We start from the raw sequence: 17531 nt of genomic DNA, 5'->3' as shown, positions 1-17531 counted from the left end.
TATTCACTCATAATAAATTAATTATTCACTGTGGCCAAAAACATTGCAAATAAGGTATAAGAGATTTTTGACCATAACATAGACTTCGGGTTTGTGTGGTTGCATAAAGAAAAAACTGACTAAAATTAAAGGAGTTTATTGTGAGTCTGTTGCTGGTTCTTCTCTCCTCTCGTCCCCCTCCTCAGGTATGGGTGTGGGTTGGTTATTGGGAGCCATAGCTTCACGTCTCTTGGCCTCCTTTGCTTCAATGGTCTTCTGCTCGTGGGAGAGAGTGTCCCAGAAATCTGTCTCTGCCTTGCCAACGAAGTCCTCCTCATCCTCAGCTTCCTCACTACATGTATGTACGGAAGGGAAGGAGGTACAGTTAGATAAAAACACAACAATTCAGGCAAGTGGTATTTTGTACAGACACTGTGTGCAGGATTGTACGAGATAAATTAATAATAATTATGCTGCACAAGGTTACATAAAATTGTGAGTAGCTATATACATAGTACAATCAGGATAGACCCACTCACCCTCCACCCCCTCCACCTGCCACAACTCCGCCCCCTCCACCAGCAGCACTGGCTTGCTTGGCCTTGAGTTTAATCTCACGACGTCGTCCCTCCAAAATCTTCTCTCTGTGAGTCTCACGTTCAAACACCTGCGACCCCACAAAAAACAAGTTCACTACTGTACAATACAGTGCTAGGGCAACAAAAGCTTTGTACACTGTACAATCCGCAACATGCACTATTCTACAATTTGAAAATATATATGCATAGTTAGCCATATATTTCAGAAAAAACACTTATAGCTTTTAAAAGCAGAAGATTTGAGCCCGACAGAAATCATTGATTTAAGCATACCAAATGGATAGAGCTATCAAAGAGCTAATGGACAATCTCAACTAGATACATGTACACTCTCTATCACTTACCGATGTTATGTTCTGTTTTTCGTTTGGCTGTAGGTTACTCAGGAAGCCAGACATCTCCAGTAGAGTGATGTCACCAGCCAGAGAGCCACAAGCCAACAGTTTACCCTGATCATGACAGCACACAGAGTGTAGTGACTCATCAGACACTTGCAGTGTGAGGGTGGGAGAGTTTTGCTTGAACAGTACATCCCAAACGTCCAGGTTTCCAGACATTCCTGTTGTGTAGAAGACTCCAGGTCGGGTGGGGCTCCAACAGGCATCAGTGAGGGGACTGGAGCTGTACTTGGTCCACATGATGGGAGATTCTTTGGCATCCTCAGACCACAACTGCAGGGAGAGGGGGGGGTTGTATTAATAGCTTTGTACACACGGTGGTGTTGCACACGTATGCAAATTTGTAGCTATAATATAATGCAATGGCTTATACTTACTCTTGCAGTCCAGTCTCCAACTGACAGGAAGTATTTCGGATAAAAGGGGTTTCTCTGTGAGTAGAAACAGAGCAACGATGGATCAATGACATACAAAGAGGATCAGCTACTCAAAAACCTCACCTGAAGCGAGTATATAGGTCCATGATGACCAGTGAATGCGTATGAAATTCTGTCCTGAGGATTCTTGACTTTTCGATTGCATAGGAGAATCACACCTTGCTCTGTACCCACCATGAACTTGGTAGGCTGTGGAGAAAAAATTTAGAAAATATTCTCGATAATATTGTCGTACCATAGATGATTCGTACTCCAGCGCAATACCCCCCAGTTTTTCTCCAGGCTTGTAGCCCCCAAACTCGAGTGGTAGTGTCTCCACTGGCTCTCCCAGTTTACGAATGTCCCACCAGAGAACCTGACCATCAGAGGAGGTGGAGAACACATCAGAGCCTGTGTGTGTGTGTGTGTGGGTGGTGTGTGTGTGTGTGTGGGGTGTGTGTGTGTGGGGTGTAGGTCCGTACAAAAATGCAGACACTAGATTACAAATTTATGATGCAATGGTGAAAAATACAGACAACACACACATATTAGATAATGCACCTGTTTTTGAGGAGGGGAATACGAGTTTGTGTACAGGGTCTTTATGACTGATTTCTACTGGAGTGACTTCGAGTGGTTGTGATCCCTTCCTTGTATCAAACAGAGCTAGCTGGCCATTGTAGCATCCTCCCACCAGCAGATGAGGGTCTTTAGGGTTGTACTCCAGACACAGCATAGGGGAGGAGGGCTTCAAGGTGTGCTCTGGTTTATTAGGATTCTCTACATGGAGGATTAACAATGCATACCAGGACACGTACATTGTAAGTAGTTTTTACCTAGCTCCCAGATGTATGATTCTAGAGGTACCCCAGTGGAGCCCTTCTGGAAGCCGAGGGTGGAGTAGGCAGCAGCTAGTCTGTGTGCTCCATCAGGATACCAGGAGATGTGCGACACTGCTCTCTTGACCTCATTAGGGTCCCTGTATTATATAAGTGGTGAGGTTATTATGATGTAGTTAAGTATGTCAACTGCTGAATGTATGTATGTATAGTCGCTATAGTAGACAAATGGGGGAACCACCTAAACTACAATCAAATGTACAAACACAAGGCCATACTTTAGCTTCAGTAGGTAGTTATGTATGTACATACCTGAATACACTCAGGGTTTTGGCTGAGGGAGAATCGTCCACAACACTAGAGGCGTTGGAGCCAGAGAAATACTCCTCATAGATGTCTATAGCATTGTTCTGTTTGAGGTAATGCTCCATTTCCTAATAGTGATACATAAGAATGAATTAAGCATGTCTTAAAGGAGGGTTGAACTCACTGTTCCCAGTCGGTTGATGATGCCCATGTATATTTCATCTTTCTCAACTTTCTTTCTGAATCGAATGGTTTGTTCCACTTCAGCGGGATTGATGTCTTTAGGCCAGCCTCCCTCCGTGTGGTTCATACCTCGGCTCTCTGTCTCAAAACGCTCTGTGTTCACCTGCATACAGTACAGTACATTACTGCTACTGTAGATTAAAGGCACATAATGATGGTTGTGGGCATGAAAGCAGTAAATATTTCCTAAGAGCACAAAACACACCTTTTATTTTCGAAAATTGGACAATTTAGACTAGCACATATAAATGGAGGCTCACCTCATGCTCTGACATCTCTGGTGCATACTGTAGGGCCATGTCCACTGGGTTCTTCTCAATGAAGTCATCTTTGAGTGAGACATCAGGCTCTATATCGATGTTAAGCTGAGCACCTCGGTCGGAAAATAGAGGCTGCCGGCCAAATTCTGATCGTTTCTTGGTGTATACGTATACAATTTCCATCTTTCTTCACTGCTTAAAACTGCTTATCTGGTCACTATAAATCTGCAGGAGATTTAAACACTTTATTGGGCAGCTAGCTTCTACTAAAGTATGATCTAAGCTAATTTTACTGTACAATGCATCTGTACTTACCTTTTAGGACTATTATATTGGTTGCTATACAGACTCGTTGAGCTGCAAATAAATGAAAGACTTAGCTAGCTGTGTTTGATCTGTACGCCATTTTGTGAGTTGCTAGGGGGAGGGGCTGCAAATTAGGAGTATTTACTGAGCATGCGCATAACGAAACCTTCTCTGTTCACAACGTGGATTCAGTATAGAGAAAGCATCATCATGTAAGTCATAATCCATGGACATCTGCTACACATTCAACTAATATTTACATGTAATTGTTGATTTCCATATTCATGTTATTTATGTTTAGTACTATCTTGTTTGGAGGGGTGCATTTGCAACGAAAGATAATTATCATCATTTATTCATAGTGAAGTTTTGATGTAACTATGTTTTTTTGGTTTGTGACAGCAAATGGCAGACCCAGCATCAGCCGGTGGTGATCGTGGTGGTGGAGATCGTGGAGGATTTGGACGTGGTCGCGGAAGAGGCCGAGGTCGTGGCCGGGGAAGAGGGAGGGGACGAGGCAAGCCAGAGGAGAAAGAGGTATAAAAAAAATTATAATTCTCACTTGTATAAATAATACGTTGTTTTTTTTACAGTGGATTCCTGTCACTAAACTTGGCCGTCTTGTAAAAGATGGCAAAATCAAGCGTTTGCAAGATATCTACCTCTTCTCCATTCCTATCAAAGAGGCTGAGATAATAGACTTCTTCATTGGCAGCTCTCTCAAAGACGAGGTCCTCAAGATCATGCCAGTGCAGAAACAAACCCGTGCTGGACAGCGTACTCGCTTCAAGGCCTTTGTTGCTATGGGAGACTACTCTGGTCATGTCGGTCTCGGTGTGAAATGCTCCAAAGAAGTGGCTACGGCTATTCGAGGAGCCATCGTACTCGCCAAGCTCTCTGTGATTCCTGTGCGTCAAGGCTACTGGGGGAACAAGCTCGGAACCCCTCACACAGTCCCCTGCAAGGTAAGTACAAAGCTGAAACTCTTGTGTTTATGTCTATAATAATAATAATAATTTGTCCGATTGCATACAATTACATAATCATAATTATAATCCAGTATTCCTGAAGTCGTATGTAATATGAAATTGAAATGTACATGCAGTTATACTTAACAGTGTGTCTGCTGTATTGTGATTGTCATGTACCCCCCCCCCCCCCCTTCTCTGATCAGTTGACAGGCAAGTGCGGCAGTGTGTTGGTGAGACTCATCCCTGCTCCCAGAGGTACTAGTATCGTGGCTGCTGGAGTCTCCAAGAAGCTGTTGACAATGGCTGGTGTCTCTGACTGCTACACCAGTGCTAGGGGACAGACAGCCACTCTGGGAAACTTTGGTATGCCAGTCATGACTTGCTGTATTATAGAGTACTGTGATACAATTTGCTTTTGCTACTGCTAGTCAGTAATTTTTGTTATGTGTTTTAATTCAAGAGTCATGATATTATATAATCAAATGATATAATTTCCCACACAGCTAAGGCTACGTTTTATGCCATCTCTAAGACGTACACCTATTTGACCCCTGACCTCTGGGCAGACACAAAGTTGGGCAAGGTACCATTCCAAGAGTTCACGGACTATCTGGCCAAGACCCAAGGTCCCCAGCCTATTGCCAGACCACAGCCCGAGGCCTAAACTACTGAACACTGACCTATATTGTTACATGCAGTACACATGTTGTATTGTTGACAGAATGTGAATTTTGAGTGATATTTCTCTGATCTGATCGTTTGACAAATCATGTATTGGTTCAAGAATCACATTATTGAATTGAGATTCAATGATGGCAAAATTGATTGACACAGAAGACAAAATTTAATTATTAAAATTCCTTATTAATAGCTACGTATGTTAGTCCAATACATCATCAGAGTCTAGAGCAGCAGTCTTAGTGGGAGGTGGGTCTGTAATGTCCACTGCCTGTGGTGGTCCTGTGGGTGGAGCCATGGAGCTCATGAAGGAGTCTACAGAAGGGGAAACACACTAATGAGTGTTAAAATATAATAGTCAAAACAGTTAACATTGTGATTAAGTTAGACAGTGAAACTAAAATTGTAAGTAGTTGCCCTTCTTTTGTCTATTGTGGCCACGCCATCATTCAACAAGGAGCTAGTCTAGAAATTCCAGCACATCAGCATACAGTTAGTTAACTCACCGAATATTCCCTCTAGCCCTCCTTCTGGTTTCTTCTCAGGGGTCACTCCACAGTACACTACTCCAATCTTATCCATATACTGGAGTCAAAGAGTAATACACTGTAAGCAATCAACCGATGAGTATACAAGCATAGTTACAATAATTATACGCAATATACTGAATACTGGTGGATGCATCACCTCAGGGAAGGAAGGATCACGTTCTATCACTGCACTATAGTTCCTCCTGATCCACTCCAGAATATCCACCGTAAACTCTCTGCAAAATCACAAAATGAATATACGTAATAATTACACGGTTGCCCTGACTTCAGATAGACTGCGCTGTGTAGTAGAAACCATGCAAGGTTGAGGGCTGGCTCTCCCTCGAATGGTGGGCTCTTCTTAGAGATGTAGGTAAGGTGTGGGTGTGTGGTGATGTAGTGGTGATAGGCCAGCAGAGCTGTACGAGCTTTGTTCAACACCAACAGTCTGTGTAAAGGTATGGTAGAGAGACGGTAAAGGTCATCTTAAATTTAAATCAGGATTGTGCAGTAGAGAATTTTTCTGTTGCATATTATGGCATAATTGGCATAACTCTTTGGGAAGTCAACATAGATCTGGTACAGGGATCTGGTAAAGGGTCATCACATTCACTTACGACTAAGAATAGATACACACACACTACAAAGCACTTACTGTAGTACAGCCCTGACAATGAAGAAGTTCCTCTCTGCAGGGTAGCCATACTGTGTGGAGAACTCTATGAGCATGTCTGCAAATGATTCAGGATCCTCAGCATAGAGGAAGTGATCCCCTGACATTGGATACTGCTTCTCTGTGTGTGGTGTGTGAGTAGTGTGTGTGTGTGTGTGTGTGTGTGTGTGTGTGGGTGGTGATGCTGGTGTGTTTAGATCGGTGATTGCTTTCGAATAGAAATATTCCATTCTCAAAGAAAAGCATAAGATATTGAATAGGGGATTTTTCCCGAAACGTGTCTAATTTGATAGCTTATAACTTAATTTAGGATTGTGCATTTTCACAATTAAAGTATGCAAGTTGTAGCCCTTTGAACAGTTCCAGTTCTGGATGCAGGCTCACACTAATGTCTTTTGACCTCACTGAAATATGCAGCGTTACGGTAGTGTATACACTATGGCAGGAAATGGTATTATATACAATACTCATAACTCACCTTTCCAGTATTGTTTGGCGATTGTCTGGTGTATCTGAGGATGTCCATACTTGCATGTGGCCTCATCACCCACTACGCTAGACCACCTGCAGGTAGTGTGTGTGTGTGTGTGTGTGTGTGTGTGTGTGTGTGTGTGCGTGTGTGTGTGTGTGTGTGTGTGTGTGCATGTGTGTGTGCGTGTGCGTGCGTGTGTGTGGCCTCATCTCCCACTACGCTAGACCACCTGCAAACAGAAGGGAAACCACATTAGATATCTAATAAGGAGAGAGTTTGTTTCACTGAAGGAAGGAAGAAACTGGCATGCTGAAAATGATACAGTTTTCCTCATTCTTAATCAACCATATTCATTGTAAAGTGCCAGCCTATGAATATACACTAAATGTATACAGTAAGCTACCGTATGTAGAGGGTAATTTTCATGGGGCAAAATATTCGTGGTTTTCGTGGTTGAAGGTCTGACCACGAATGAAGCGATCTTACCTATCTTTACCTGCAGTGCAAGCAGCAACCACGAAAAATATTATCCACAAAATGAATAAATACTGCTCAACCACAAATAATAATATAGTTATAAAGGCCAGGACTCAAATAGAGGGATCCCACTGTACACCCCCTCCAATGACATCTGAACTCACTTGAGAGCGGCCCTGACGAACAGTTCTCTTGGATTGATATCGACGAGGTCTATTAGTCTCATGCTAATCGAGTCAGCGCCTGTGGCTGTCTGGGGAGGGAGGCTATAAAGGTGGAAGAGACGACTGATGGACTCCAGAGTTGTGTCAGTTATTGGTGAGTTCTTCTCCTTGTGGAAATTGATGACAGTCAGTGCTAAATCAGTTCCACATTCCCACTGTATGTGTGGTGTGTGCGTATGCGTGTGCGTGTGTGGTGTGTGTGTGTGTGTGTGTGTGTGTGTGTGTGTGTGTGTGTGTGTGTGCGTGCGTGCGTGTGCGTGGTGTGTGTGTGTGTGTGTGTATTGTGTGTATGGTGTGAGTGTGTGTGTGTTGTGTGTATGGTGTGTGCGTGTGTGTGGTGTGTGCTATGACTGCTAACAACTGATAAGGGGATCAATTTCACCAATTACATCATACTACAACACGAGGTTGTCATGAAGGGATTCTAGTTACTCAGCCTTGGGGCTACCAAGTCAAAACATGCAAGGCGAAGGGATTTTCCATTTGGTTAGTTAGTTCTAATTATGAGTTAGTGGTCATAGATGTCAACACTAGCTAGCATGACATAACGTGTTTGGTATGCGCTTTCAGTATACAACTATATTCACAAGGTGTGGTAGATATCGACTGCATGCTCTGAAGGGAAAAACCCTCCTCACTTTAGCATGCATGCACGGTATACTAGAACGAATACATACAGTCTATACATACTTGACTGTTTTCTAGTAGAGTGGCAGCACCCTCATAGACCAAGTCTACAGCCTCCTGCTCCCTCCCCTGAGCTCTGTACCTCGAGTAGAGAGCTTTATAAGTCTGCAACGCCTCATAATATTCTCCATCTTCTATTCTCTTTCGTAAACGTTCAGCCACCTTCCCACTCCTGGAGCTAGACACAGGTCCAGTATTATGTGAGGCCATTGCTTATTCAATATTACTTTAAAGGCCAGACCTTTCTGGAGAAATTTCGTTGATTTAGAGTATATTATTGTAGCTTTTCAGCCTTGTATAAATGATAAATGATAAGTAGTCGAGTATATACATGTAGTAGCTTTATTATGCAAGACTAACACTCAAGACTGTTTCAGACGATGCTTACACTATCCCCAAGACTTTGAAGTATTATATTGTGGACCTACAGTGACCTGGATCTCCAACACAACTGATCAGACACTCATCAATATATTTAAACAAACACACAATCAAGTGCCTGCAGCTTCTCTACAAGGTGAGTAGTGTCTCCCCTCCTATATGTGTATAACTTGAGCTAGCTCATTGTGTACAAAACTGCACAACTTGATATCCTATTAAAATACAATCAATCGATCAGACACCTTCATATTTTGCTCAAATCCTTTAGAGCCTGTCTGGTTGAAATGGCCAAATCGTACTTGAGAAGCCCTGACTCCTACCCCAATGGACGCACTCCCCTCACACCCAGTCAGCCACCAATTGGCCCACTTCCAATCATTCAACAATCCGACGGAGGTTTCATTCTCCCATCTCCAGCCACGCCCCCAGAGGCAGTAGAAGATTTCTCTGAGCAAGATCAGCTGTTGAAACTGTGCGAGCAGCTCAAAGGGCAAAGCTGTACCGTAGCGGTGTGGTATCCAACTGGAGGGGACAAACTCCTATGTGAAAGGATTGCTATTCGACTGAGAGAGCATTTGTCCGGGAGGACGGCTCGGGTTGAAGTCATAGAAATGAAAAAAGATGGGCAGCTCTGGGTCAGTATAGCGACTGCTAAAGGAGTCAATTATCACGTCTTTGTGGGACTTCCCCCTCTGAGGTCTCGCGTGTTTCAGCGACAAAACAGCTCTGCGCAAGAGGAGGAGTTTTTCTTGCCCCACGGTAACAATGGACATCGTGTCTCCGAGGTTGTTTTTATAGACACTCAGGCAACCACACCCTCTCAGCGGTCATACCAGCCCAAGCAGGTTAAGGGCTTCCTGCATCTTGACGCCCGGGGTGACATTGAGGAGCTGGTAAAGAAGATACTGGGACACTTTGGAGGTGGGTATGTGTGCGTGTGTGTGTGTGTGGTTTCTACTGGCAACAGAGTACTGTGGGAGCCCCATATTTAAATGTGTAGTCCCATTGTCACATTGCCTTTACTGCAAGGTTGCTACGGTGTGTACTAGTACAAAGAAGAGCTGTAACTAGCTCAGCTAAAGCTTGCATAGTCACACTTAGCTTCCAAGCACTAGAGGCCACTGTCACAGCTGGCCTGCATTGTGCCATCATGGAATGTAAGTATTGATAGGCGACAGTTCACCTCTCCAGGCTCAAGCCTCCCTAGAGAGTAACTATATTATTTCCTGCTGTATAATGGTTGCACAGGAAGAGGCCATTTAACTGTCATCCCTGTGTGTGTGTGTGTGTGGGAGGGTGTTTCCTGTGCATGACAACCTTCACCTTCACCTTAGGCTACCGGTTACATTACCATGGCTTAGAATGAGAGTGTTTAAATGCATTTCTTGTCTTCTTAGACTGCTGCATTAGTGGACAAGTGCATGTGACATAATATATATGTGTGATGATACGGTGTTTGTGGTGATGCCTTCCTGTTGTGTGTAGTGCTACAGCTGCTCTCTCATACTTTATATATATATAACGTCATTCTGTTGTCGATCTGTTGTGCTTCCATTTCTTAATTTAGTAGTGGTGGTGACCCTTTCCTTACATCTATCTCACATGCAATACTTAATATTTTTATTTTTAGGCAACTTTAAAGAGCTAAATTGCAGTTTTACAGTTTATAGTGTACTCGAAATGTTTTGAACACCCCTAGCCATCATATGATATACTATTATAGTATGCTTGTGTAACACATTACTATGTACACCATACAGTGTTATTATTATTATTATATTTGTATGTCCTGCAGCTTCCCAGCCCGCTCCCTACGCTATTGACAACGCCTACTGGAGCAAAATGCCCAAACTCATCAATGTTACTAAGGACCGCTCGTCCCTAGGCATCACCCTCGTCACCAGGGAGGTAAGTACCCTCGGATTATGATCGCCCTCACTTGTAGTGTGCTTGTACCCTGCTGCGGGTATGTATTGTGCTAATTTAATTAGTGTGTGGGTGGGCTGGCAGGAAACTATTACCTCTGTTTACACTTTTTAATAGTATTAGTAGGTCAGATTGCTAACTTTTTACTAAGTTGCAGTCATTATGGCTGACTGCATACTGATGTAATTTACATACAATTACCACCAGAGGAGATCCGACATCTGTGCACGAATCACTACAAGTTCAGTGCATTGATGTCATTGCAGTCACGTGATAATGTCCAGGCCAAATGCACTGAACTTGTAGTGATTCGTGCACGCATGTCGGACCTCCTCTGAATTACCACTCACTATATTAACCCCCCTCTCTCTATTATAATTAACCCCCTACTCACTATATTAACCCCCCTCTCTCTATTATAATTAACCCCCTACTCACTATATTAACCCCCCTCTCTCTATTATAATTAACCCCCCACTCACTCTACTAACCCCCTCCCCTCTAGATGTGCCCGGATTCGGCCTTCCCACGGATAGCACTCATAAAAGCGCTCAACGATGACTGCGTGTCTGACCTGAGGCGGCGAGTGGGACGCTACACGCACATACAGTCTATAAATGGCTGCTTCTTGGACGGCTACTCCATTAAGGGAATCTCCACCATCTTTCAGGCTGAGACAAAGAGGGACAGTGTTCAGCTCATGGTGAGGTTTATTCACTCCAAGAAAGAGAAGCCTCAACTACCACCTCTTCTAGGAGAATGTGAGCTAGCTTTTAATTGTGGTTTGTGTTTATGTGGACTTTGATCAGGCACTTGACATTCCTAGCATAACTTGAGGCCCACATGTGTCACTGTTAACCGTGGTTCTCTCAATTAATGTTGATTCTATTAGCCTTTGTAGATCTTGTTCACTGTATGCTACCTGTCATTAGAAGTATAATACTGTAGCAGTAAAACCCCAAGACAGACCGGCCAAAAGTGGCTGTAATAAAGAAGTGGAAAATGAACAACTCTAACAGCCATAACTTGAATTCCATTGATCCAATGTCGAAAATGTTATGATTTTCAGAACAAGACCTTTCAAATGATGTGTTTCAATCCAAAATTCCGTTAGGGCCCTAATTTTTCATTTTTCGGCCTTGGACAATGGGCTATTATTCATGGTATCGCCAAATTTGTGAATACTTTTATCTCTCAAATATGATTTTTGATGACACCATTTCAACTATTTTTTTCTAAGGTTTAAAAAAATTCAAAAAAAATTGACATTAGATCCACGGAATTCAAGTTATGGCAGTTGAAAAATCCCCAAACCATCAGACAGAGGGGGGTGTAGTTGAACATCTTTCAACAGCCATAACTTGAGTATCGTTGATCCGATGTCAAAATTTTTATGATTTTCTGAAAGCTTAGGAAGAGACCTTTCAAATGATGTGTTAAAATCAAATATTTTTGTCAGGGGCCCTAATTTGTTATTTTTCGGCCTTGGACCATGGTATCGCCAAATTGACAAATACTTTTTATCTCTCAAATATGAACTTTGATGACACTATTTGAAAGGTCTTTTTCTAAGCTTTCAGAAAATCAAAAAATCGTTGATATTGGACCCACGGAATTCAAGTTAATAGAACTACTTCCACTCTAGTTTTTTATTTTAAATGAAAGTACATGTAGTTCCAATAATTATATATAGACTTTAAGGCCCATTAATCTGGCTGTATTATAGAGAGTGATCATTGATTTTATGATGTCCCCCCTTGCAGTGAGTGTCCTGGACCCCACTCGTGAGGACCTCCCCGTTCCCCTCTTCATTCTCTCAGACAGCTCTAACATGGCCTCCCGCCTCTTTGGCTACCTCACTACAGATCACGGCCCACGCTCCTCCCTCCACCCACCCTCCTCCAAACACACCTCCGCCATCTCCTATGGCAGTGACGTCTCCGATCCAAAATTCGAAGATCAAAATGGAAGCTTTACAGAAGTAAACAATGACATCGAAGCATCTCCCCTCAAGAAAGGACAGAAGCCAAACAAGTTGTGGTTTCAATTCGACTCGGACAAGAGCATGCGAAGAGGCTCTATATGTTCCAATTATGCGAATTTCGAAACTATTCCCACCACCCCTATTAACCAAAAACCCCCCCGAATGATGCGAATGACCTCCGTGAGGAATACTGCCAGTAGACACTACGTTCCTCAAATGTTCAACTCAGGTTTTGAGCGTCGTTTTGCTCACATTTATCTACGCACAGCTGGGCTCTACCTCGTAACCGGATCGCTCAAAGATCTCGCCGACGACCCACTCATTCAGTTTGAAAACCTCTCGTTCTGGCTCCGCCTTATTCAGCAGGGAACGGTGGGGGAGGAGAAACGGACCATCATTGTCGGGATGTACGATAGTCGGGAGGAGGAAGACTTGCCTCAGATCACAGAGTACACGGATATTCTGAGCGAGGCTTTGCACGAGAGCGATCTCAACAAGCAGCTGTTTGACCTGAATCAGTACAAGCGGCCGGCTAGCGGGAACCATAGCTACGTGTTCAAATTCGACATGGCCCATCCAGTGGATAGTTGTATCAAGTTGTACTCGCGTCTGGAGCAGTGTATGGATTTGTTTGCCGAGAAGACTTTTCGATTTTACCCCGAGTGTTTCGAGAGAGTTTTCAAAGCGTTTGATGGTTTGAACGTGGCCCTGAGGGAGTTGGCCTACATGGAGAAGATAGTGGCCTCCTCTGAGGACCTGAAGACACTCTGTAAGCAGAAGACAGGATATGCCCTCGGGACGTTGAAGGCGTACTCACCGTCCCTCATCAATCCCAGCGTACCAGGTGTGTGTGTGTGTGTGTGTGTGTGTGTGTGTGTGTGCGTGTGCGTGTGTGTGCGTGTGCGTGTGTGCGTGCGTGCGTGTGGGTGTGCGTGTGCGTGTGCGTGTGTGTGTGGTGTGCGTGTGCGTGCGTGTGTGTGTGTGTGTGTGTGTGCGTGTGCGTGTGCGTGTGTGTGTGTGTGTGTGTGCGTGTGTGTGTGTGTGTGTGTGTGTGTGTGTGTGTGTGTGTGTGTGTGTGTGTGTGCATGTGTGTGCGTGCTGTTACAGTAGCTCAATAGTTTGTGTATATATACTACACTTCTGTATAGCAGCATTTCCTATTGTTTACTATCATAATTTTATATTTAATGTTCCAGTTGCAGCATTTTTTCTACTGCTGTACATACTGTACACTATGCTTGTATGTCTGTCCAATCTTGCCCTCCTAATACTCCTCTTATGACCGCCCCCTCCCCACACACACACACACCCACTCCACCCAGATGCTCTGCTCAAGCCTCACTTCCTCATTGAGCTCATGACCCAGCTGGGTTCCAATCTCTCTGATGACGATGACGCAGCTGCACAAGTCTATCAGGTCTACCACGTCACAAACAAGTACCTGAAGCCCCTCCCAGTTGTAACCACCCCCTGGCCCGGCTATGTCATGGAGAATATTGCACGTACAGTCAGCAAGTTCCCGCTAAACGATTCAGAGAAAGAGGTGGTAGTTCGATGGGCGGAGACTCTCGGTCTTATGTTCAAGATTGAGAGTGATGGGCCGAAAGTAGAGACGTACTATTTCGTACCGTCCCTAGCCACCAACATGATGGGAGATCATGCCAAGTTCCACTGGAGTGAGGAGAAAGAAGCGTACTATCGATGCAAAGACGCTACTGTACTATACGCGTACATCCATTTCCCAGCCAACCACCAGTTCTTTGATCGACTACTAGCTGTGCTCATTAAGGAGGGGTTCGTGAAAAGGACGGATCTCTTCCTCAACCGAGGCTGCATGGAAGCCATTTTGCCCCTCTTTCTGAAAGACCACAGTCCTCTGACAGTGATGATCATCTACCACCCACTGCAGAATGTCATAGAGTTCAGATCAAGGTGAGTGTGTTAAGAATAAGCAAGAGCTTCCTCTCAAACTCTACTTGAGTCAGTGTATACATGTACAAGTAGATCTCCCTGATGATGTAACCAAACCAGTAGAGCTCTCAGACCCATCTTTCTAATGAGTTCTGTGATTAGTCGATTTGACAAAAGCTAATTATTAAAAACTGATAATTAAGTAGTAATTTTGTGTTCGTGTACATCAATTGCAACGTGCACGTGTTTACCATATCACTATGTACTAAGGTATATATTGTCATGTACATGTACAATGTTTGGTGATACCGCCGGTTCATGCTCACCCCCCCCAACCATCACAGAATTCATGGCTCCATGAAACAGCCGTTCAAAAATGCCGTCCTGAATAAACTGGACACAGCTTTCTCCTCCTCTCAATTCCACACACTCATCAACTTTGCCGACGCCATTACCCTCCATGTTCCCTCCAAATCCTATTCTGACAAACTGACCAAAAGCGCTCTCTGGAAGCTCGTAGAAATGGAGGTATGTATTGAGTTCAAAATACACAACTTTAGTTCCGTTGGTCCAATAACGTTAATTTTATGATTTTCTGAAAGCTCAGAGAAAGGCCTTTTCAGATGATCTGTTAAATCGAAAGTCTATTTCAGCCTGTTTTTGACACAAATAAGAAATTATAGCAGCTGTACAGCAGCATGAATGTTGCCCCCCTCCCCATTATGCTCTGGTGACTATCATGTGATACCCCCCTCCCTCTCAGAATGAGAACAAGGATGAGGATGAGGATGAGGATGAGGATGAAAAGCTACTCAGGACAGAGGAGCTCAATGCATCCACTTGGGAACTACATTACGAGCAGAGGAGAGAGGTCAGTATCTCTGGTGATCTTTACCCATTCTCATCACCAGTGTATCATTATGGGCTGGTACAGAACTATTCGCATGTACATGTACATGTATAAATTAGTACATGTATAGATTATGATCTTCTCCCCCCCCCCCCCCCACACACACAGATTCCACCTGAGCTGTTCCTACGCTGGACCCGGGTATTGGGTTCCAACTACGATCACTGGAGCTTGGCGGGCTCCAAACTCAAACTCCTCACGACCGAGGACATCAACTTCATGCGAACCAATATCCCACGAGGAGGGGGCGGGGCAGAGGTGCTCTCTAGATGGAAGGAGAGCGATATCTCTGTCCAAGAATTAGTCCGAGTTCTGAAGGAGGTCGGCCAAGTCAGATTAGGCATTGACATTGAGGAACATTTTTTGCCCGGTTCAGATGTTTAATTAATGGACTCTCTTGTTTGTGCCTTAGTGTATGTTTTTGAACTGCAATAGCACGTTGTTTAGCTCTGTCTGTCAGCTGTAATCACGCAACACAACAACATATACATTTTTGTTTATATATAATTATGCATGTACATCAATGATTTGCCTCACACACATGTTTTTATTGTGTGGAAACAACAATGTTTGAAATGAATTTAATGCATAGCATAGCGAGTGAAGAATGCACAAACTAATGATACGCTCAAATGAACCATGAAAACTGCTTTAAGAAATAGAAAACATACATACACACATACCCCATGAATTATTAATTAATTTAGAGTCATTCAAATGACATATCATCATACACATTAATTAATGATAAGATTTAATCGTCAGTTTTATTGTCAAATTGTCCACACATATTTAATGTCATGTTGTCACATCATGGCTTGTCTTTATTAGGACAGGAATACATCATCTTCTGCTTGGCTAGACCCTGATGTCTGCGAGGCCGCCATGGCTGGCTCCAGAGTATCCCCTGAGGCATCAGTCACAATCACCACACACACACCACTCAATGGAGACCCAGATGAATCAATCGATTCAGTTGAACCTAAACTGTTTCCTTTCTGCTTGTGATGGTCGTCAAACTCCATACAGGCAAGATCAAACGGAACACACTTGATTTCTTCCTCGCAGCTTTTCTCAAATGTTTGTTCTTCCCATGTCTCCTTCAAATCAGAGAGGACGATATTCCCATAGTGACTGTCTGAAATCTCCACCCCTAGTTGATGCCTGCATGATTCGTCAGAAAGTGTTCTCTTGTAGCCTTTGTACGGTTTGGGGAGTTGTTGGAAGAGCAGCGACCCAGTGCCATAGTTTCGTCGTGGATTTCGCTCACGTAAAACAACAAGTTTACTGATCTCTGATGTTAGTCTATTGACTCTCTCCTCCATTATTTGATCTTCTTCAGACAGCTGTTCCTGTAAATACAAGCAATAAAGTAAAGGACACGCATAGATAGAATGATATCTTACCAACTGTTTTCTGATAGTTGCCAAGGCAGCGTCGATGGCACTAGTGTTGGAGTCTCTACCAGTATCACTGCCATGCTTTGGTGACTTCTTCACAGAGGGTGATCTTGTCTTGGGCAGTCCAAGGAAGTTCTTCTTAGGAGAGTAGAGACTAATGCTACGTGGGCGGAATCCCCCCAGGCCAAACACGGACAGCTGTGTGGGAGAATGGGACCCAGAGGAGAAGGTCCCAGACCGATGCTGCAGTGCTGTTATAGTGCAGGCATGGAGGAAGGAGATAATATAGAGACTTCTTATAGCAATGAAAAAATAAAGGAGGATGCAAAGAAGTCAATATACTATTCCTTTACTTGCAGCCAGCAAAACTATTTAACATTTATACTAGAGCTTAGAATATTATTGTACATATTAAATTATTCATTTGAGCTAATGGTTACCTTTTTGCTTTGATTTCTTGGGTGTATCCAAGCTGTCAAGGTCATCTTTAGAAATATTTAGTGGCAGAGAGGAGCTTAGACCACAGTCCTCTTCAAGTGAGAAACTATTCAAATTCAGTGACCCTCTCCTGTAGGTGTACTGGGGTTGGGAAACGGGCTTCAAGGAATCAGTGAAGCTAGACATCATCAGCCTCAGGCTATGTAGACTACTCTTGCTTACTTCTAGTGCGATATGCAATAAGACTAGTGGAATACTGGGGCTAGCTTGTGAGTGAGCTGGGAGACCTTACATGGAGCACTAATGCTATATAGTTTTCACTTGATGAAATGTGTGCTGCTTGTTGATTTCCACTCATTTACACGCTTATTAGGCATGCTACAGTGTTTTAACACGACCTTTGAGAAATGTTTGCAATACTGTGCAGGTGAAGTTTACTAAACACATCCTTACATCTACAAGAGTGCACGTTTTGCGAAGCGTTTTGTTGATGGCTTTAGAGCGCATGCGCAGAAATAAGTTG

The 17531-nt window shown here is 43.6% G+C and overlaps 5 protein-coding genes across 6 annotated transcripts; 2 read left to right on the top strand and 3 right to left on the bottom strand.

The window, feature by feature from the left end:
* Positions 1-7: 7 nt before the first annotated feature.
* On the bottom strand, positions 8-3491 carry LOC135350998 (dynein intermediate chain 3, ciliary-like). The gene is made up of 12 exons (XM_064549887.1): positions 3356-3491; positions 3041-3265; positions 2722-2883; positions 2544-2665; positions 2229-2371; positions 1954-2172; positions 1649-1803; positions 1477-1602; positions 1354-1407; positions 923-1249; positions 519-646; positions 8-331 (listed from the first exon to the last, which is right to left on the bottom strand). The coding sequence occupies exons 2-12, from the start codon at positions 3221-3223 to the stop codon at positions 136-138; spliced, it is 1815 nt and encodes a 604-aa protein (XP_064405957.1). The 5' UTR covers positions 3224-3265; positions 3356-3491; the 3' UTR covers positions 8-135.
* LOC135351014 (small ribosomal subunit protein uS5-like) lies at positions 3484-5072 on the top strand. Its single transcript, XM_064549905.1, has 5 exons — positions 3484-3558; positions 3749-3883; positions 3940-4311; positions 4521-4680; positions 4821-5072. The coding sequence occupies exons 2-5, from the start codon at positions 3752-3754 to the stop codon at positions 4979-4981; spliced, it is 825 nt and encodes a 274-aa protein (XP_064405975.1). The 5' UTR covers positions 3484-3558; positions 3749-3751; the 3' UTR covers positions 4982-5072.
* On the bottom strand, positions 5068-8313 carry LOC135351004 (Golgi to ER traffic protein 4 homolog). Its single transcript, XM_064549892.1, has 8 exons — positions 8062-8313; positions 7312-7526; positions 6677-6762; positions 6181-6319; positions 5812-5973; positions 5683-5761; positions 5502-5580; positions 5068-5310 (listed from the first exon to the last, which is right to left on the bottom strand). The coding sequence occupies exons 1-8, from the start codon at positions 8266-8268 to the stop codon at positions 5198-5200; spliced, it is 1080 nt and encodes a 359-aa protein (XP_064405962.1). The 5' UTR covers positions 8269-8313; the 3' UTR covers positions 5068-5197.
* A 22-nt stretch (positions 8314-8335) lies between these two features.
* Positions 8336-15737, top strand: LOC135350990 (uncharacterized). Of its 2 annotated transcripts, none has more exons than XM_064549879.1 (9): positions 8336-8575; positions 8708-9360; positions 10235-10347; positions 10871-11126; positions 12129-13193; positions 13672-14281; positions 14605-14788; positions 15036-15131; positions 15279-15737. In XM_064549879.1, the coding sequence occupies exons 2-9, from the start codon at positions 8724-8726 to the stop codon at positions 15552-15554; spliced, it is 3237 nt and encodes a 1078-aa protein (XP_064405949.1). In that variant the 5' UTR covers positions 8336-8575; positions 8708-8723; the 3' UTR covers positions 15555-15737. The 2 variants fall into 2 exon arrangements, with proteins under 2 accessions (XP_064405949.1, XP_064405948.1); XM_064549878.1 differs by having other exon boundaries at positions 8337-8575; positions 15024-15131.
* An 88-nt stretch (positions 15738-15825) lies between these two features.
* On the bottom strand, positions 15826-17489 carry LOC135351007 (uncharacterized). The gene is made up of 3 exons (XM_064549895.1): positions 17011-17489; positions 16577-16821; positions 15826-16522 (listed from the first exon to the last, which is right to left on the bottom strand). The coding sequence occupies exons 1-3, from the start codon at positions 17195-17197 to the stop codon at positions 15998-16000; spliced, it is 957 nt and encodes a 318-aa protein (XP_064405965.1). The 5' UTR covers positions 17198-17489; the 3' UTR covers positions 15826-15997.
* Positions 17490-17531: the final 42 nt, after the last annotated feature.

The sequence above is a fragment of the Halichondria panicea genome, chromosome 17, assembly GCF_963675165.1.
Source record: "Halichondria panicea chromosome 17, odHalPani1.1, whole genome shotgun sequence".
Taxonomy (NCBI): domain Eukaryota; kingdom Metazoa; phylum Porifera; class Demospongiae; order Suberitida; family Halichondriidae; genus Halichondria; species Halichondria panicea.
This window is presented reverse-complemented; position numbering and strand designations above follow the sequence as displayed.

Excerpts from the sequence above, each read along its gene's own strand:
- LOC135351004 (XM_064549892.1), bottom strand. The coding sequence starts at position 8,268 with ATGGCCTCACATAATACTGGACCTGTGTCTAGCTCCAGGAGTGGGAAG. Across the intron at positions 6,763-7,311 it reads TTCGTCAGGGCCGCTCTCAA|GTGGTCTAGCGTAGTGGGTG; the intron begins GTGAGTTCAGAT and ends CACTACCTGCAG. Across the intron at positions 6,320-6,676 it reads CGCCAAACAATACTGGAAAG|AGAAGCAGTATCCAATGTCA; the intron begins GTGAGTTATGAG and ends CACCACACACAG.
- LOC135351007 (XM_064549895.1), bottom strand. The coding sequence starts at position 17,197 with ATGATGTCTAGCTTCACTGATTCCTTGAAGCCCGTTTCCCAACCCCAG. Across the intron at positions 16,822-17,010 it reads CAAGAAATCAAAGCAAAAAG|CACTGCAGCATCGGTCTGGG; the intron begins GTAACCATTAGC and ends GCACTATAACAG. Across the intron at positions 16,523-16,576 it reads CAACTATCAGAAAACAGTTG|GAACAGCTGTCTGAAGAAGA; the intron begins GTAAGATATCAT and ends TTGTATTTACAG.
- LOC135350998 (XM_064549887.1), bottom strand. The coding sequence starts at position 3,223 with ATGGAAATTGTATACGTATACACCAAGAAACGATCAGAATTTGGCCGG. Across the intron at positions 2,173-2,228 it reads ATCATACATCTGGGAGCTAG|AGAATCCTAATAAACCAGAG; the intron begins GTAAAAACTACT and ends TCCTCCATGTAG. Across the intron at positions 1,804-1,953 it reads ATTCCCCTCCTCAAAAACAG|GCTCTGATGTGTTCTCCACC; the intron begins GTGCATTATCTA and ends ACACACACACAG.
- LOC135350990 (XM_064549878.1), top strand. The coding sequence starts at position 8,724 with ATGGCCAAATCGTACTTGAGAAGCCCTGACTCCTACCCCAATGGACGC. Across the intron at positions 13,194-13,671 it reads CATCAATCCCAGCGTACCAG|ATGCTCTGCTCAAGCCTCAC; the intron begins GTGTGTGTGTGT and ends CACTCCACCCAG. Across the intron at positions 15,132-15,278 it reads ATTACGAGCAGAGGAGAGAG|ATTCCACCTGAGCTGTTCCT; the intron begins GTCAGTATCTCT and ends CCACACACACAG.
- LOC135351014 (XM_064549905.1), top strand. The coding sequence starts at position 3,752 with ATGGCAGACCCAGCATCAGCCGGTGGTGATCGTGGTGGTGGAGATCGT. Across the intron at positions 3,884-3,939 it reads GCAAGCCAGAGGAGAAAGAG|TGGATTCCTGTCACTAAACT; the intron begins GTATAAAAAAAA and ends TTTTTTTTACAG. Across the intron at positions 4,312-4,520 it reads CTCACACAGTCCCCTGCAAG|TTGACAGGCAAGTGCGGCAG; the intron begins GTAAGTACAAAG and ends TTCTCTGATCAG.